The sequence below is a fragment of the Zootoca vivipara genome, chromosome 4, assembly GCF_963506605.1.
Source record: "Zootoca vivipara chromosome 4, rZooViv1.1, whole genome shotgun sequence".
NCBI classification, from domain to species: domain Eukaryota; kingdom Metazoa; phylum Chordata; class Lepidosauria; order Squamata; family Lacertidae; genus Zootoca; species Zootoca vivipara.
In genome coordinates, this window is record NC_083279.1 from 75784313 (window position 1) to 75804718 (window position 20406).

The 20406-nt window shown below is 37.6% G+C and overlaps 1 protein-coding gene across 9 annotated transcripts in view; it reads right to left on the reverse strand.

Annotated features, from left to right (window-relative positions):
- NBEA (neurobeachin) overlaps positions 1 to 20406 on the reverse strand; it is a 354996-nt gene that overhangs the window by 270007 nt on the left and 64583 nt on the right. For all 9 annotated transcript variants that reach the window (XM_035114666.2, XM_060273784.1, XM_035114659.2 and 6 more), the window contains exons 11-24: positions 19222 to 19330; positions 17042 to 17194; positions 15330 to 15498; positions 13269 to 13348; positions 13082 to 13144; positions 12887 to 12984; positions 11790 to 11882; positions 11142 to 11250; positions 10966 to 11047; positions 10110 to 10233; positions 9575 to 9767; positions 7403 to 8419; positions 1356 to 1573; positions 332 to 485 (exon numbers count right to left, since the gene is read on the reverse strand). In XM_035114666.2, the coding sequence (XP_034970557.1) occupies positions 332 to 485; positions 1356 to 1573; positions 7403 to 8419; positions 9575 to 9767; positions 10110 to 10233; positions 10966 to 11047; positions 11142 to 11250; positions 11790 to 11882; positions 12887 to 12984; positions 13082 to 13144; positions 13269 to 13348; positions 15330 to 15498; positions 17042 to 17194; positions 19222 to 19330 (2662 nt within the window). The remainder of the gene's footprint in view (positions 1 to 331; positions 486 to 1355; positions 1574 to 7402; positions 8420 to 9574; positions 9768 to 10109; positions 10234 to 10965; positions 11048 to 11141; positions 11251 to 11789; positions 11883 to 12886; positions 12985 to 13081; positions 13145 to 13268; positions 13349 to 15329; positions 15499 to 17041; positions 17195 to 19221; positions 19331 to 20406) is intronic.

Consider the following 20406-nt stretch of genomic DNA (forward strand, 5'->3'; position numbering starts at 1 on the left):
GTACCTCCATTGAGATATTTTAGGAAATCATTCTATAATGATTCTAAATGGGATAAGCTAGGTGAAAAACGGTTTTGCTCTAGAAATTGTGGCGATTAATTTTCCCAGAGAGTTTGAAAACTGTTCTGTTTCAAAAATAAATCATTGCTTTAATACAGCATCATCTATATAAATTGGTTAAGAACATGTTTGATTAAAATTAACTTTCTTAACTTTTTTTTTAATGTACATTTTCTTGTTTTAAAGGAAACTTCCAAAAACAAAGCATCTGACACATTGTTCTTGGCATGCAATTTTCAACATACCCACTAGATGGAAATATTGTACTTACAGTTGGGGATGTTGCTGCAGACAACAATGGTAGAATTCCTCCACAAGCAATGATAATATTGTCTACCATTTGGGAAATGAGGTGGATAGTGTTATGTACAAAAATAATATTTTCATTGCTATTGACAAAATCCATGACAGACTTTGTGGAATGGCTACAAAAAATAATTGAGGAAAAATGTGTTAGGAAAATTCTAGAATAGATTTCTAATACAAAGATCAAAACCAACATAAAGGTTTATTAACAGCAAGAAATCACAATGAAAACTGTTTTTAAAAGGTAGCCTTGCAAATAAGTTCTGAAATGCTACCATCCAACTTTCTTTTTAATATCCTGTCAGCCAACACATATGATACATTAATGACACACCTACAACTGGAAACAAAACGAACCAAACTTCCTTCCAGCTTATGGAAGCCCCACAAAGTTCCATACAGCTTATTCCCTGACCCCGATATAAGAGTGTATGTAGCTTAAACTGGCTATTCTATAAGCTGCTACACAGGACTATTAACAACAACAAAAACCTAATATGCTTCAAGGCCTAAGGGGAAAAGAGTATTTCTCTCCTCTGTATCCCAGTTACCGTAGTTATTTTCTATATCTTCTCTTCAAGAATGTGGAGTAAGGTGGAGGATATTACCGGTAAGTGGATTAAGACCTGGGAGACAATGGCTCAAATCTCCACTTGACATTAAAATGCACTTGGGCTAGCTAGTCACTCTCTTTCTCTCAGCCAACCTTCCTCACGGGATCAGGAGAAGAGAACCAGGAATGTCACCTTGAGTCCCACCATTCTTGAAGCTATATTACTAACCATGCTGAATGTGTGTAGTAAATGTCAGACAGAAAATTTACTTTACGAAGAGCAGGAAGCATGGTACTCATTCAAGAAGCTAGGTAAAGGTATACATTAACAGCTTCCACAGCAGTAAGCTTAACTGCCCAGTGTAATTAACAAGCAACAATGGTTTTATTATTATACTAGTGAAATAATGATATAAAATAATCCGTGGCCCCTTACCTTCTCCAAACATGCACATCAGTTTCTAAAGCAAAAAGCAAATCAGTAAGTAGCCTCTGGTGCATTGGGGACCATTTAAATTCTGGAATACGAAACATTGTTGTTCGTGGACCGGGACTGAACTGTCGCCTCTGTTCTTCTGTCATGGGCATTCCCCGAAATCCCAAATCAACCCGCAGGTCTCTATCCTGTTGTGTAATAGATCGACCTTGCACAGCCTAAATAAGCAGTAAATATATTTAAAACATTCAATGCAAATTCTGGCACTGGTCACACATGGGAACTAAAACACACATATTTAATGCGATCTTTCTTCATAATTAAATAAAACAATGAAAGCAGTATAAATTACTGTAGTCTATAGCCATCCTCACTTAAACAATTTTGTCCTGTTCTAATACCACCTATTAGTAGTATAGGGGACGACAGAGGACAAGATGGTTGGACAGTGTTCTCGAAGCTACGAACATGAGTTTGACCAAACTACGGGAGGCAGTGGAAGACAGGAGTGCCTGGCGTGCTATGGTCCATGGGGTCACGAAGAGTCGGACACGACTAAACGACTAAACAACAACAACAATACCACCTATGAAGCCTTTTGTAGGTAAAAGCATGCATTTTGTCTCTAAGAACTAGTGCCAGTTTGCTTTCTCCCTCCTTCCTGCCACATTCTTTGTATTTTGTGAGACCTGACCTTAACCCTGAAATTTCTAAGCTGCTCTAGGAGCCTTTTTCAGTTGAAGAGCAGCATTAAAATGCTTTAAGTAAGTAAGTAGGTAAGTAAATATCAGGACTAAGTTTGACTTTATTAAATATTATAATTACATTTTGCAGTAAACAAAGCATTAGTTAAGTTTCCTCACTTTTTAAGTGGAAGACCATTATCCTGGCAGGAACAGATACAAAACACACAGGTTTTATCATGTGAGCTTGCTAGAAAGCTATTCAAAAGCTGATTATGTGCCGTTTGGTTGGTTGGTTGGTTTAAAAGCAGCCAGGAGGGTCCTCTAGTAGTGCTACAGAAAATGTGTTTGACTCTTCCCTGATATGCTCTTTTTCTTGATCTAAATCCAACCCAGTAGCTATTTTCATCCTGTCTGCGTTGGGAAAATAGGTATGTGAATTCCACCCAGCCCCACAGCACTGCTTTGAAATCATAGAATGCTAGAGTTGGAAGGCATCTAGTCCAAGCCCTGCTCAACGCAGGAATCTTGTAGCTATTGTGCTCCTAGCAGATGTTTGCACCATCTTCTACATGACAGCCCTTCAGATATTTGAAAACATGTTTCATGTGTCCTCTTCATTTTCTATTATCCAGGCTTAACATCTTTCAACCACTTCTGTGCAACTTGGTTTCCAAATGCCCTCATTATCCTATTGCCCTCTAGTTTGTCAACAGCTTCCTTAAAATGGGACATCCATAACTTGACAAAGTCACCCAGATATGCTCTGATCAGCAATGTTACTTCTAATAAAGATATTTGATACTTCTGCAAACTTGGGGGTTTACCCTGAATCTACTGAACCTCCCCTCTTGTGGATGCATGTTGCACTTCTGACTATGTAAACAATGGTACTTACTACTTGAACCACACAAATGTTCAACTGCCTTGTCTACTGTAATGCAAGGTCACCCTTGAGGACGGCCCAGAGGCTGCAGGTAGTGCAGAATGTGGCTGCTAGGTTGGGAAGTGGGGTAGCTTGATGTGACCATGTGTCACCACTTCTGAAAGTGCTACACTGGCTATGAGCTGATGTGCCCAATTCAAACTGTTAGTGGTAGCATACAAAGTCTTATATGACTTGGGACCTTAGTACCTCAAAAATCACCTTCCCTAATAACCACCATCTTGGGCCCTACAATCAGCAGGGGAGAACATGTTGGTGCTGCTATTGCTAGGTAGTTTCCAGCTGGTGTTGACTAGTGACTGTTTACCACGGTTTTTAGATACTGTAAGTATATTTTTATTTTATTGTCTTACCACTTTGGGGTCTGCCATGCTGGGCTTTTTTGGAAGGAAGGGTGGGTTGGAAATTTAATAAATAAAAGAGAATGGTACACAAAGTGTAGCTGCTTGAATGCAGGAATAGAAAGACATACCCCTGCCATAAGAGGAAAACCAAGCCTACACCCTACATACTGTTTCTTTCCTACTGTAGAATTTTACTTGGGATTACAACATACTGAATTTTATTCTATTCATGAGCAGTCCCGATTGTCTCTAAGTGTGCACTGATGTAGACAAATGTGAACAGGGCAATCACAAATATGGTTTTTTTAATAGGAGTGCAAGTTGTAGTATTGCAAAGAAGGTCAAGACAGCTTGCATGTAAAACAAATCTATTGTGTGATCTAGGGTTGTTTCCAGGTCTCAAGGCCTAGGTATCCTTCACTGACAAGGAATTGTGCTGCTGTAGAAATAGTGTCAACATTCTGTTTCTGAAATAACTCATTGAACTGCAAGCAGATAAACATAGGATTGGCAAACCTCTGTACAGCTCTTAGATTACTTCTATTTTTAAAGTCTTTATTTCATAACAAACAATACCCTAATTTGTGGTATTATTGAAACAATTAAAATAGAACACATGAAGCCACATACTTTAAATTATTGTTTTTGATGGATTAGACCTAGTTTGGGAGATGGCCAAAAAGCTGCCACAGCATTTTGCTTGATCATTAACAAACAGGAATCACTTTCGTTCCTTGACACATCAGTGTTTTGTAGTCAGTAAGCATAGTTCCAACTATGTGGTTTTGAACCACATTCTGTAGGTATTCAGATAGCTATTTTGTTGATGTTGATTGATTCAATATTGCTAATGTAGATTTCTAGATTATATATCAGCCTCCACTGTATAATGTTTTATTCTCAAGGTCATAATTCAGTTTGCTTGGTAAAGAAAGGAAGAGAATGAAGTGTCAAGGATAATTACTAGGCAAATATTCAACGGCCAGCAAAAACTAATTAGCAGAATTACTTTCTCGTGCTAGACTACTGAAAACACTTCTGAGCACGACCTCCAAAGTGACTGAACAAGATACTGGATCAGCATTAAGGATATATGAAGTTTTACATGTAAACAGTCTAAATGCAACAAATAAAATAATTAGTTTGCATTTAAGAACATTCATTTATAATTAACCAAAGTCCAGCTCCTCAGTACTGTTTTAAATTGGGATTAACTTCTCATGAAAAGTATTTGCCTTTGTAATACTGTACAAGGACAGTTGTTTCTTCTACAAGAAGAAATGATTTTGATGTGCAAAATAAATGGAAACCATTACTCACAATATTACTCCTAGTATAACTCCTTTTACTTATCATAAGAATATAAGAGCCTGCTGTGATCAGACCAAATGCCCCTCTAGTCCAGCATCCTTTGACCAAACAGATGCCAATGGGAAGCCTGTAAGCAGAACTCGAGTGCAACAGCATTCTCCTCAAACTGCAGATGCCAACATCTGACATACAGAGGCATGCTCTCTCAGGCAGTGGAGGTAGAACACAATCATCGTGGCTGGTAGTAGTATCCTCCATGAATTTGTATAACCCTCTTTTAAAGTCATCCAAGTTGGCAGCCATCACTACATCCTGTCTGAGTGAACTCCATAGCTTTAACTATGCGCTGCTTGAAGAAGCAATTTCATTTGACTGTCCTGAATCTTCCAACTTTCAGCTTCACTGGATGACCCCAGGTTCTCTTATTATGAGAGATTGGGGGGGGGATCCTTATTCACTTTCTCCACACCATGCAAATCTCCATACAAATCTCTCCAAGCCATACAGCACCTCTGCAATAAAATTGTAATAAGATCTACTGACTATTCTTTGCCATATACATGTAATTCAGGGGTAGAGAATCTGTGGCCCCACAGATGTTGCTAGCCTACAACTCCCACCATCCCTGACCATTAGCCATATTGGGGATGCTGGGAGTTGAAGTCCGAAAACGTCTGGAGGGCTAAAATCTCCCATTTGCCAGCAGAAAGACTATCAAGAAAAAATGAAAGAGGGCAATTACAAAAGAGCAAACTTTTATCCTCTATAACACAGCTGGCAGGGACAAGGTTTCTACACACCTTTGCACTGAAAAGAAACACAGGCTTAATCTGTGAAAGGTATTTTTCTTCAAATGAAAATCTGCTGTCAGTTGGATTTGAACAAAACTTTACATGATGGGCACATGCACCTTTGCTGAGGTGGCCTTGAGGAGCCAGAATGTGCTCCAGAATGTGTTTCCATGTCATGAGCTCCCTCTAGCACTTGCAGGTAGGAATGCAGCTGAATTAGAACATTTTATTCCCAACTGTCCAAGCTGCAAACACTCACACTCAACACAGGGAGGATAAAAAAAACACACCACACCAGCAACAGATAGCACTAACAGGACTTCTCTGGATGCTGAAGGCAACTTGGAAACAGAGCTACTTAGACTAGGCAGTCAAAGATAGAGTGAGGCCTGAAACCACCTTTTTACTCAAAGAAAGATACTTTTTACAGGTAAGTCCAACAGTTGTGAATATGCTCTCAGGGACATACAAATGCTGGGTCCAGAAAGGGTACATCATGGCTGTCTACAACCCTGGAAGCAAATTATGGAGCACCTGCCTCCAAAAGGCTGCCTTAGCAGAGGTGTATGCATCCATTCTGTAAAGTTTTATTCAAGTCCATCTCAAAGCATCTCGACTCAAATAGGAGAAATAATTGCAATGAAGAGACTCTTATTTATTCTCCATGTGTGAGGTTCTCACTTGTCAGACAGAAGAAGAAAAATTGTAGGAGTCATGGGTAAAAGCACTGCATGTGAGAGTGCACTTGAACTATTTTCAGTTTGAGAGGAGAGTGTTGCTCTTCCTAACAGCATCCCATTGCACTCAATGGTATTTGTGCCCAGGTGGCATATCTTGAATTTCTGACTGGCTATCGTCAAAATTGGTGTCATTTAGAGAATCATTAGGCAGGGTAAGAAGAATCAGCATACCATTCTCTAGTCTGCAAAAAGGAATCGTAGTGCCTAAGAGACCCAGCTACTACAATGTTTTGTTTTTAATAGGTGGACCCAATGTGACTTTCTACCATGAAATCACCAAGAGTTCTTCAGCAAACTATTTTCCCTCAGCCCCACATATGCAGTACATTATATTGATCATAATACTGACCCAGCCTGCCTTACATGCCAGAACATCTTCTGGAATTGTACACGGTGTCTTTTTTATGACTGGGTAACTATCCTAAACCCCCACATTCCTCCTTCCTTTCAGTCTAATTCCCAAAGGGAGTCAAAATGAATTTCTGTGATTATCTGCACAGTGCTCACTTTATGGTTTATTCCTGGCTACTATTTACTGTTTTTCTCATCTAGACATAGATCCCTCACAGTTAGAAAATTTGCTATTCTCTGTGGAAGCATGCTTTGTATATTTCTTAACTGAAACAGCATTGAGTAATGTCTAGATAAAAATGTTCCTCCAATATATGGCAACAGCTTTATTTATAAAGCATTATTTTAAATAAATGCCAGAGAGTGAGAGTGAAACAAAGTCAATAAAGTCTTCTTCAGTTGCAAAATTCTGCAAATATAAAGTTTCAGAGAAAGCACACTCTGGTTGATTGCTTGGGAGTCATGGCAGAGTGTTACAGTAGTTTCACTACTATTTGCAATGCCAGTTCCAGAAGGTTTGCTCCTCTCCATGGCATTCGCACTATGGGGGTCTGCATCTTTCCATCTCATTTCATTCTAGTAGCCTCTGTCCTTGACTCGTTTCCTAGAATTGTAGAGTCAGAAAGGACCATGAGGGTCATCTAGTCCAACACCCTGCAAGGCAGGAAACCTTCGCCCAATGTAGGGCTCAAACCCAAGACGCGGAGATGAACAGTCTCATGCTCTACACCGATTCGTATCTACATGAAACTGATGAGTGAGGTTGTATAGGCATTTACTTCTCTTTTATAACCAATATACATAAAATATAGACACACACTTTATTAATAAATTTAATAATATAGTAACATTGTCATCGTACCAATGTGTAAAAAACTTACTTGGGTTGTAGTGGTGGTTTGGATTTTTCTTATTTCCTTCCCCACTTCTTTCCCATCATCAGATCTTTCCGTATCTGATATAATACTCCCTGCATCTACATTTGGTACAGTTTTACCACTGGAAGACTCAGTCTCAAGAGTTGTAGCAACCATTTCTGCATATTCTAATCCTTTGGATGATGAAGCCAGGTCTCTCTCAGAAATTGTGCCCATTGCATCCACAGAGGTATGAATCTTGAATTCTTTATCTTCTATTATGCTTGAGCTACATGCTATGTCAGCACTACCAGTCATGTGAGCGAGGAGTCCAAGGTCATCATTCACACCAAGGTGCATCTGAGTCTCTTGCATATTTGCAATAGTAATGTGATTGCTGGACAGTTCAGGGAGCAATTTCTCCTCTTGGCCGGGTATTTTATCAAAAAGAAATGAGGTATTGTTAGAAGGTTCATCTTTCTCATCAGCTAGTGTTATCAAGGGACCATTGTCCTTCTCTTCACTTTTCTTAATTATGCCTACACTTCCGTGAACATTGTTCTGAAGTTTTTCAACTGCAGCACTATATACATTGTCCAATAAGGATTCTACTTCCACAAGGGCACCATTCTCTCTGGTTACCAAAGTCTCTGGTGATAAATCCATATCGTCCAGCTTTACTTCTGTGGCTTCTACCTTTTCTGCTTTTATGTCAACTAATAGATCGTGAACTTCTACATGCACACCACCCCCTGGTCTATCTGAGCTTCCAAGCACATCATCAGATACTTTTGTTGCAATAAGTAAATCCCTAGTATCTGTACCAACAGGGTAGTCCGTTTCACTTTCTGGGCTTTGGCTTTGTGAGAGATCTTCAATTTCACGAATTTCTATTCCACCTTTTGCTCCTGTTGTCTGAGATGAAAGGCCTGAGATAGTGCTAACATTCCCCTTTTTCCCCTTCTTTATATTCTCCTCTTCTTGTCTTTGATATTCCTCATACATTTTTGCTAGGTACTCTTTGTGAGCTTCATAGGTGACCTTAATACAAACAAATTACAATTTTAGGAGAAAAGTCAATACTTACATATTTAACTAACATTAAAAATGTTGGAACACTATCTAAGCCACTGTGTTCCTTGAGTGAAACAGAACAGAGTATGGACTCTTAGCAGGTTATTAACAAAGGGGGGGGGTGGAACTATTAGAGGCTAATGTCACCAAGAACCCAGAAAAACAGATAAAGTAAAAATTTAAATGTAAGTGAAGGGAAAAAGTGATAAGATACTTAGGATTTAAATAAAATTGACATATAATATAAAGAATCTTTATGAAAACAATTATAAAACTTATGTAAGTAATGTAGTCTACTTATACATTACTTATATTATAAAACTTATGTAAGTAATGTTTTATAAATTATAAAACTTATGTAAGTAATGTAGTCTACTTATATCTCAGTAGGAAAATCTTTTCCTATCTGCAAAAGTAATGGCCTGTATCCAACATTATGCTCTGAACTCTACTTGTACAATGGGACTTCCCCTTCCTATCACCTTCCCCTGAACTCCCCAAATAGGGAGCTACAGGGGAGGGAAGAGGAAGGGGGAGTTATACTGAACAACTGATCCACGAGCCTGATCCACGAATGGAATGACAGCATTGGATGCAGCCATGATGCACTGATTATACCAACTATCAATGAAAAGATTGATAAAAACTAGGAATCTACATTAATTGCAAAACTGGTTCACTACATAGGAACTAAGGAAGGGAGACGACAGCAAGATATCTTAAAATATATTTTATTGAATAATGTAAAGAAAATTTACAATTTAGAGGATTTTTGTATTATACTCAATTATCAGTATTTCTCCTTTATTTAACTAGTAATATAATAATATTATATAACAACATTTATGTAAGTGTTCATATACGCTGTGTTAAGATGTTGAATTTTGAGTTAAGATACCAAATTATGGCAAGCAGATCTATGTGATATGTTGAAGTCTATAATTGTATATTGCTATGCTTAATTGCATAGATGCAGCTGATGGAAGAGCTATAGTGAAAATAATCCAAGGCAGTGGTAAATGGTCATATTTCATACTATCCACAAGATGGCACTAAATTCTATCTATGGCATGTTGGCTACTATGACAGCAGCTAAACTGAACTTCCAAAACTGACTCTTACCTTGGAATGGGCTATGGAAAGAGTATCAACCCAGACCCTCCATCCTCCCCACTCATACTTTATTGCATGGTACAAAAGAATGCGGAAGATGTTGTACACCATCTCAGTAATTTTCTGCTCTTCAGAGTTCTTTGGGTTGATATATCCCAGAGAGAACATCCAGTCCTGCCACACTGAACACTGAAGTAAACATCTAAAATAAAATAGTTACAATATGATCACATGGCATTTGAACATTTCCATTTGTTACAGACGTAAGTAAAGCCTGAATATTTCATTCGAAATATTCATTCAAAGCATTCCATTCTAAAATATTACAACTTGTATTTCTTTTAATTAAGTTTTGTTTGCCTCTCAGCTTCACATTACATATCCAGGGAAAATATGCTGAGATTTGAAATTATTCTTTCTGGATTTTTTTCAAAAGTTTACATAAAGCTGAGTTTACACAACTATAGCTGCACACCCCTCCACCCAGATAAAAATAACATTGATGAGCTTCACACAAAAAAGAGAATAAAGATTACTGGCATACCTCCTATTTTCACGGCTGTTACTGAAAAGTTTTATCATATCTGATAAAAACAAGCGGCGAACTTCCATTAGTTCTGCACTTGGAGTTGAATTCTTTAATAAAGTTGCCACAACCTTGAGAATCACTTTAAAAGAGAAAATGCATGAATTATATTTTTGAATAATTAAGAAACAAAGTCACTGAATTAGACACAAATGTTTTAGCTTCTATAAAACTGTGCAAATATGGTTGTTTCCTAAAATATATATAACCTTATAAATAGACTGATATATGGAAATAGACAGAAAGGGAGCATCTACCATTTTAGCTACCTGTTCCAAAATAAATTCTAACTAGCATACTGCATTTAATTAAAAAAAACTAAAAATCTGAGCGTCTTTAAAGTCATAACCAGCAGTCACTTATGCCAAAAGTCCAATATATTATCAACACCATCCTCTTTTTTGAAAGGAAGGGATGGAAAAGACGGATCACATCAGAAAACTCCCCCCCCCCTCAAGCTTATCACAGTTTTCTTTCCTATCAACTTTCGGCTTCTGATGGTGGAGGACAAGAAACTGGAAGGCAGGAGGAGTTCAAAAAATAGTAACATGAGAAATAAAGGAGTAAGGAAAGAGTAGAACACAACAGAGGAGTAATCCTTACATTATTCATACACTCTGGAATCTACCTAGCTTTCCATTAGGACAGAGGAAACTCTGAAACAGCATTCCTCAAGTAGTTTGATAACAACCTGTCGGCTGTCAATTGCCTATAATCAAGCATTCATCCAAAGGACTTAATGAAAATGTTCCTGTGTAAGATACGATTGACTTAAAAAAAATACAACAATGTCTCAATATCAAAATATTCTTACTTGGATTCTGAATTTTCACTGTAGAATCAGGCTCCGGGTGTGGTTTATGAACGACTTGTGTACAAACTTGTTCTGTCAAAATCTACAATACAAGATTGTTACATTTCCTTCTCTGACCAGCAGTTTTACACCAAATCATTTACAAATGAATTTGATAGCACTAGAGTAATGTGTACCTCATAAAGTGTGTTGTAAGTTGTAATGGTCACAGTATTCGTATGCAACATCAATCTCTCTCCAAGAAGTGTGAACAGACTGTGAGTATGCATGATTTCAACTTTTCGCCTAGAGAAAAACATAAATATGGAATTTACCACGAGAAAAATCTGCTGTTGATCTGTTTAATAGAGATAACAAATTATTGTATTTAAATAAATAAAAAAATGTTGAAAAAATATTTGTGCCCATCAAAATTTGTTAAAAAATGAACAAGGGCTTTTAATTTGAGATTGGTTTAAAGAAATTTCCATTGCAACTATTGTAATATAAAATATACTTTTATTCCAAAACAAAAATCAATTCAGCAAGTCTCAATTTGACAAACTTATTGCACACTGTATAAGTTCACTTGATTTGAAATTCTCAAATTTTACTACCTTACATGGCTTTTGACAGTATAGATTGCTATCAAAGTATGCCACAACTCCCACACTTTGGAAGAGTGAGAAAGATGAATAAAATACATAAATTAAATAAAAAGAGCTAAAGAAAAAATAAATGACTAAACTTTACTTTTTAAGGGTAAAAAATGGAAAATTTTGTATCTCAGACCCTTTTGTTTAGCTGTCTGAAGAACATATTAGTAATTGAATCAGTGCACTTACTTATGACCCAGGTGTTTGAGAAAATATCCTAGCACCTTCAGTGCCTGCACCCAGATGCTCTCGCTTTTTGAGGCCAATAATTTATAAATCACTCTGCAGGATAAAATCAGACAAAAGTAGTCACTCAGAAGAACAATTCCATTTGGGGGGAGGTACAAGTAAATCAAGACTACAGAGGCAATCTAAGCCCCTGGCCAGCACTGGTAGAGCTTAATGGATCAGAGTGAAGTCACCAAACCCTGCTGCTTCTGTTGACCTGGGTGGCTAGAGCAAAAAGAAAATATTTATTTGCCACCCAAGATCCCAAGCTGGTGCAGCAAAGAGGTATGAACCAGACTCATTGCTTAAACAGTCCTACCTTACCCCCTCGATATCCCAACTGACAAATTTTCCACTGGTGATTGCCAACAGGGATATTGTAGGCAGCAGCTTTCATCCAGCTGCAGTGTGAATGGGTGCATTGGGGCATTCCTCAGTTATGAAGTTTCGTGCTGGTACTGGGTCAGCAGTGGCAAGCAGGACACCTCAGCCTCATCCAAATCAATCACAGTGGTTCAGTTTACAGAAGCATCTTTTATTTGCACACGTTTCTACAATAAAAGCATGGCATGCACACTTCTTTCACTTGGACTATGGAGGGTATTATATATCATTTGGTGTTTGTTAAGATTGTGATGATTTTAGCATATTCACTTTGACAAAGCTCTGTGGAATATTCAGAGACAATTATATGATTGTATGTACAGTTGTTTTATCTTTGCTTTAAAGAAAATTTTGCAGGAAAACAAAGTATGCCACCCACACTTGTGGCTGTCTTTGTTAGTTTTTTTTTTACTGCAGGGATATCACTGACTACTGTAATTTCTACCTATAAGAACTGAATGAACCACCTGTACAGCACATCAGACATAAACTTTTAAATAGAAAATATATTATATTGTTTTATTTTGAATTATTATGCATTGGTGAATTCTGAATTATATGTTATGCATACTAATCAATTGCTATGATGCATTAAATCTATTTGAAGACATAGAATGTTACAAATTTCATTTCTAAGGAAAATGAGAGAATATCATTATTGTTGTTAATTTTACCGTATCCCATTTCGTTGATCAAAGGCAGGTATCATGGATGCCGGATGTTCAGACATTAATGCCACTAGCAGCTGAAGTACATCATGTATGTTTTCATCCTAAATAACACATAAGATATTAGAAGAATACTATTTCTGTGAAGTTAACACAAAATACAAGTTAAGAGATCTGTATTTTTAACAATTACAAGCTTACCTCATGCATTGTTAGCAAATAATTTAATATACTTTGTAGTTCATCTTCTTTGACACCTCGATCCTACAGAAATGATTTAATTGATCTTTGTTACAATTTGACCAATTTAAGATTTCATCATCAATGAAGTTTTAACATCAGATGTTTATTTTCATTGGCTATGCCCAATAATATTTTAAAATGTTACCTTCAAAATCAGCTGTTTCAAAAATAAAAGCATGAATGCACGCAGTGATATGATTTCCTTCTGTGATGGCCGAGGACCTTCTGAAAAACATGAAAGAGCAGCTCAAATGTAACATATACAACTATTTTAAGTGACTTCAGCATTTTTATGTACTGCCATTGATTTGAACTTTTTAAAACTTCATGCATTAGGACACATTGCAGCCCAAAAGAGATTACAATCTACAATTTGACCTAAAGGAGACAACAGAGAGAGGAGAGTGAGTGTGGGTAAACTGGAAAATCCACTTCAGAAATGCATACACTTACGTTTCAGCAGGGGATAGAGAGTAAGTGGTTAAACAAAATACTTCATGGGAAATTATTCAAAGAAGAGGGAGAAGCAGCATTTTGGAAGACAGTTTCAGGCATGTAGAGCGCAAGGAAAAAACCACAGATGTCAAAGCATGGCTTTGTGTGAATGTGCAAGCTCCCTGGAAAATAAAAGCTGCTTTGCTCTTCCCCAGTCCTTTTAGCTTGGCATGGCACAGCAAGCACGGTAAGTGAAGGTTTGTCTTAGTGAGTTGACAGAACCCAGGGTCACAGTTAAGCCCTCTCCTCCTTAACCATGAGCTGTAACAAATAACAAACCTAGGCTAGTTCTGGTGGTTGAGGAAAGAGCCTAACTAGGTTCAGATGACAGGCTATGCCTTGACTTATCTGCCGTGCCACACTAAGCTAAAAAGACCAGAGAGTGGCAAAGTGGGTGAGAGCTCCTCTTTGGGAGAAAGCACATTCAAGAGGTCTCAGTAAGCCATAGTTTGGCTTACTATGACATGTGAATCAGGCCTATGCTTTGCATCATCAACAAGGCATCATCAAAGTACTAGCTTCTTGTGTTTTCCTTTTGCTCTGAGTGTCTCCCCACCCCCTTCAGACTACAAGAAATCTGACTTAAAACTGAAAAATAGAATTTAAAAATAGGCAACATTCTCAGGAGTACATCACCTTAGCACTACTCTAAGGGTGGCTATTCAAGAGACGGCACAATTTTTTCTCTCTGTTGCTCTAAATGGCAGGATTGAAACCAATGGCTGGAAATTGTGGGACAACAAATTTTAGCTAAACATTAGAAGTAATGCCCTAGTGGCAAGAACTGCTCAAAAGTGGAAACAGATCACTTCAGAAAGGTTGGTTACAAGATTCCTGAACTGACTGAGAGCTTGGAGGTTCCTTCAAACTATGATTCCATAATGCATCAGGATATAAAAGCAAAGAAATAATAGGGGCGTCCCCACCACGGCTCTGAAGCTAAGGATAAGAAGACAAAACCCAAGGGTATAAGTAAGGATTTAAGGAAAGTCACCACATAATCAAAACTATGGGATAGTGTGGAAAGATCTCTGAGGGATACAACTGGAGATAAGACAAACTTTCCCCCAATGGAAATAATGGAAGAGTAATCGGAGAACCAGCCAAGGACAGCAGAACAGAGACCTATGGCCATAGGGGGAGACAAGCAAGAGAGAATAATCAGCTGTACTGAGAGGGGCAACAGTTCAAGAAAGATGAGAATTGAGTAGAGACCACAGGAATCTTCAACAAATTTAACATTGTACTGTGCATGAAATTAACATTTCAAAATAATACTACAGCATATCTAAAATGTGTGGTGTTAATATTCCTTAAACAAGGGGATTCCTTTCAATGTTTTAACCTGCTAGCAACCAATTCACCATAATACTGTACTGGTATTTAAAATCTGCATCTTAAATCTTTTCCTGCTGTTTTAGTTTCTTCTCATAATTTAATGCACTCTAAATTAGCTTTAGAAACCATATGTCACAAAACAATACTTCACATATTACAAATGTCCAAACCTCCCTTTATTCAAATTGCACTTGTGCTGCTAATTAAAAGCTTCCTATGCAATCAATCAAAAAGAGAACATCGGTTTAAAAGAGGCTTCTTACTACGAAGTTTCAGAGTTCAACTCATAAGAAAACTATTTTTAGCAGTATAAATGAACATATTGACACAATTATTTACAGACCCCTACTGTTTCTAAGTTTATTATGCTTACCCAAACCTTTAGGAGTAATGCCACTGCTATCCGCAGGATTAACCACCCAGTAGTAGTATTTCAGTGTGTGCATTAACTGTAATACTGTTCCTACTCTACGTATCGTAGTGTAGATTGTAGCAGTGCCAATGAATTCAGCAGACAAGTATGTATACAGCGAGAGCTGAACCTGAAGAATATTATAAAAAGGACACATGGAATCAATAAATTCAATTTCTAATTATACTGTAAATAAATCATGAATCAACTCATTTCATTTTTCTATTTATATGGCCATAAGTCATTAGGTAAATTCAGAAGTGTAATATATAAAATAATTAATGATAAAAGTTACCTTATGCAGATTGTAGCTCAACCTAAAGTAATCATTACACAAGCATGGTAGCAATTCACAAGATAAAACAAATACAGAATGGGGAGGGAAAGAGGTTGGTTGTTTATATGTATATATTCTTCCTGGCACGTATCACAGATCTTGCTTTCATTAAAAAAAACTAAATCACTAATAAATCTAGCCAAAATTCTGCTAACTTAGGTATAGTCATGTTGACAATTAAAAAAAAATCAGAGCCCTCATCTGTATGTATGTATTTATTTATTTTACATGCTACTTCTCACATTTTCAAACTTAAGACATCTGGCTCGAACAGCAGCTCTTTCCTTCCTTATTTTGAAAATTTCTAAGTGAGAAATGTGAAAGTTTTACACACTGCACTGCATCAGAGGTGTACTCTGGCTTGTTGTCCAATGAGAGAGCTGTACTGAGTGGAAAGGCTTGATGGGGGGTGTTTCGCAAGCCTGGCTGAGCATGCTTATAATCCTCCAAACAAATGAGATTCCTGTGTCAGGGTTCCTAATTGTGAAGAGGAATTTAAGTGTTCTTAGCCAAATGCATCAAGAATCTTGCTTCAGATGTTACCTTCAATGCGGAAAAGATTAGTGGTGGAGTTGACACACATGGGGATACAAAGGGTAGGATTGTCATGTGGAGCCCTGTCCCTTTCTAAACAATCTTAGACAATAAAAGGATTTTAGTCTTCAGGGTATCTTGGGCAATGAATTTATAGATTTTCACTTTTCTATACTATTCAGAAGTAAATAGTCTTGAAATTTTGAAATTTCTATATGAAAAAAAGTCCAAGCTACTAATATGCTACTGATTTTTATACTACATATTATAGAATAATCTCTTTCATATAGGGAGTGTGTGTTTGTTAATAAATTTATATTTCACATTTCAATAAAATTATCAGGGTGGATTACACTCTGCAAAACATAAGTTTTGTTGTTGTTTTGCTACTTAGATTGAGCCACAGTGGAAGCCCATTTGATTATTTTAACAGTTATACTGCTAAATTATACACTTATACAGTGGTACCTCTGGATACGTACCTGATCCATTCTGGGGTGCTGCTTGAACCCTGAAAAGTACGCATCCAGAGCAGCGCTTCTGAGCATGTGTGAAGCGCCGATAGAGCGCTTCTGCACACACGCGATGTGTGCAGAACACTTCTGTGCATGTGTGAAGCACGGAGAACACTTCTGCACATATGCGCATGACAAAACCAGGAAGTAAACACTTCTGGGTCTGCTGCGTTCTTAAGATGAAAATACACAACCCACAGCTAACGCAACCCGAGGTATGACTGTACGCTTATACTGATGAATCAACAGTTTAAATAAGGACTTTATACAACACACTATTCACTGACCTTTGCAGGAGTATGTATCCAAATAGCAGGGTTGAAAAGGATATGATCACATAATTGCTTTAATAAAGGTGCTCCATGTGAGAGGCCATCCAAATATTTTGCAAAAGATAAAAACTGTTCCAGTACAGCTCTTGTTATATGAACTCTGGACGACTGAAGAAATTATGATAATTAAATAATGTAATTAATATAATTCAGGTTTTCAGTTCATATTCACTTCTGTATCTGTGCTGAAAGAGGGCTTCATATGTTACCTACACTGAAACACATCAGCTAGACAAATATATGCACATTACTGAAATTAAAGCCAGTAACTCATCGTTCAACAATATTTAAGCACAAAACATATCAAAATAAAACCAACCAAATACTAACTAAACCACTCAGAATGCTGGCACCAAGTAGCCCCAAAAGTATTTCTTTGAATATGCAGTGGCTCTAGACCAGCAATTCATAAGAAATAGATGAAATAGCAATCCCTGGCACCTGAGCACAGATGAGAGGCCGTTGGGCGATGCCTTCCTTCTCCGCTCATAGACCTCCCTCTCAAAGGTGGAGAAGGAGGTCTGCCACTAAAGGTTTCCTCAATGCAGCAATGTAAAATATCACCACTATCACTGCTATACTGTCACTGCCCCAGAGGCAATTGATGTAAAACAGATATGTAGGGATGGATCAGGGGAGGTCTTCTATCTGCAGTTTCCTTGCATCAGAAGAGGCAAAAATGTATGCCAGCCCTAGAGCTGCCCTTATTTTGAAGCCATTGGGACATAATGTTTTAAAAGAAGCAACCAGCTTAAAAGAAGAAGGGGGCAAGCCATCACTATCCCACAAGTGTGCCTCCATTGAAACAAGTCCAGTGCAAGCCCCACAGCAGTCTCACTTCCCCACACCACTCTCCAAAGGACTGTTCTGCCCATCTACCTGATCAGCCTGCAGGAGAAACTCCGACGAAAGTTTTCTGAGGTTTATCTTTACAACTCAAGAAGGCCTCTCTTTGTAAGACAGAATTATATTTTTTTAAAAAACCTCTTATACAGAAAACCCTTACTAACACTGAACCTGAACAAGATCTCAAAGTAGATGTCTTATTACAAAAGAATTTCAGAAATAGACTGAAAAGAAAAGTTGCTGAATTGCAACTTATTACCAAACTTAAAACCATGGAGAGACCTGGTCTGAATAGAGACATTGGATTCTTATCTCATTGATATAGCTTTTTAGCAATCTCACCCCTTGCTTTTTCCTGTAAGACCAATTGCAGTCATTAACGGTTGTCTACAGGTTTACCACACCTATCAGCCAATGGGAAAGATTGAGGGCACTAGGAGAAGGGGACGACAGAGGACAAGATGGTTGGACAGTGTTCTCGAAGCTACGAACATGAGTTTGACCAAACTGCGGGAGGCAGTGCAAGACAGGAGTGCCTGGCGTGCTCTGGTCCATGGGGTCACGAAGAGTCGGACACGACTAAACGACTAAACAACATCAGCCAATCACCTATTCCCACCACCCTTCTGAGTAATACCCCTCCCCACCCTCTCACTATATATAAGGGTCTGGTGGCTTCTGTTTCAGTGTATCTGAAGTAGTGTACATGCACACGAAAGCTCACACCAATGACAAACTTAGTTGGACTTTAAGGTGCTACTGGAAGGAATTTTTTTTACTTTGTTTGAACCTGGAAAGATTGCTGTGGCACTTCTTATATAAGCAGTACCTAGCAACAACAGAAACAAAAAGTCTGGTAGCACTTGGCACAACCAGCACATCATTTCAGGTTTAGTAGAGAGAGTAAAATAAATAGAGTCTTCCCTAAAAGCAGATTTTAAAAAATGAGAGTCTGAGTTCAGGCAACTGAGGATGTGTTTACACTGAGATTTTAAACAAAACCATGTTAGTTCCTCACAGATGAATTTGAGGGGTTTTTTAAGCAACAATATTCTCACAAGACACAAAATACCATCAGCATAAAGAGACCTAAACCACATGTAACAAGACACCAACTTGGAGTTCAAGTCTTCAGTAAGCTGATGGCCGAGTGACTAAATGCGCTCAATATTTACCAGCCCAATATGAAATCATTTGCATACAACAATTATGGTGGACTTGTGGCACATTTATTTGATTTCAATCTGTTCTGGGTAAAATATTATTAAAATAATATTAATACAACTTACCTTTTCAAGGAGATAGCCGATAACTAGGAATCCTTTTCCACCCAGCATTTGTTCTTGCATGGCAACTGAACTCTTAAGAAGTTCCACCAAGAAAGCCAAGAGGGTAGCACTGCATATAAAGTACAGGCACAAATTAGACTGAAAGTGTTCCAGATTTAGTTTTTAGTGCTGTTAAGTCCTATAAGCAGGAAAAATCACTTGCAAATTACATTCTCCTGAATATTTTTAAATATTGACACATTACAATTATGCTCAAAACACAGAGCTCATCTGGGTCAATCCCTTATTTGTCAAGGACCGCCTGAGGTTAACATGATTAACAAATTATAGATAATCAGAAGGAAGCCTTGATAGGACTTGAGTTGACAGGACTCTGCCCGAGTGCATCATCTTGCAGGACATCCAAACTAACAAAATGTGGTTGTCTAAATGCTTTTCTTTTGGATATGGAAGAGTCCTACTTATGAGTGCAAGACAACACTGTGAATTATTACGAGTAGTACTGACACATTCTAATGGTAATCAGTACCATCCTTATAGGTAGCAAGGGAGAAACTGAAGGCCTGTCACAAAGATGAATAAAAATCTGTCAGCTTCCAAGTACTCTCTGGCGAAGTTTACGTGTAATGACCATGATTTGCATTCTCCTCCCCGATCTACTCCAATTTCTGGTTGAGGTAGACCAAAGTTTACGGTCATATCCAAATTTGCCAAACCTCAAATTGGAAGCCACACTTTGAAGTGATATTTCAATTCTGGTTTGAAGGCAAAATACAGTTTGGGGAAATCATGTTCTAGATAGTTCACATGTAATGACAAAGTCAACTGTCATTTAAAAATAAATGTGACATTTCATTGTTTTAATGAATGTGCTAAGCTACACTGAGGAGGTTTTTTTAACAGAACAGCCAGTTATAAATATTTTAATAAAATTAAGGCCCCCTTTAAATGAGCATGTATTTAGCAAATTTCTTAATAAACAAATAAATACTAATATGAAAAAATGATCAGTGTGCTACAGGAAACAACAGGTATATCTTAAGTCTATTGATTCAAATAGGTCTACTGCAAGTATGATTTAGTTTGATATTACCTAATAACCCTTCTTTAATTATCTAAATTGAGCATGCTATGTGAGCTGGATAGCTCAGTTGGTTAGAGCATGGTGCTAATAAGACCAAGGTT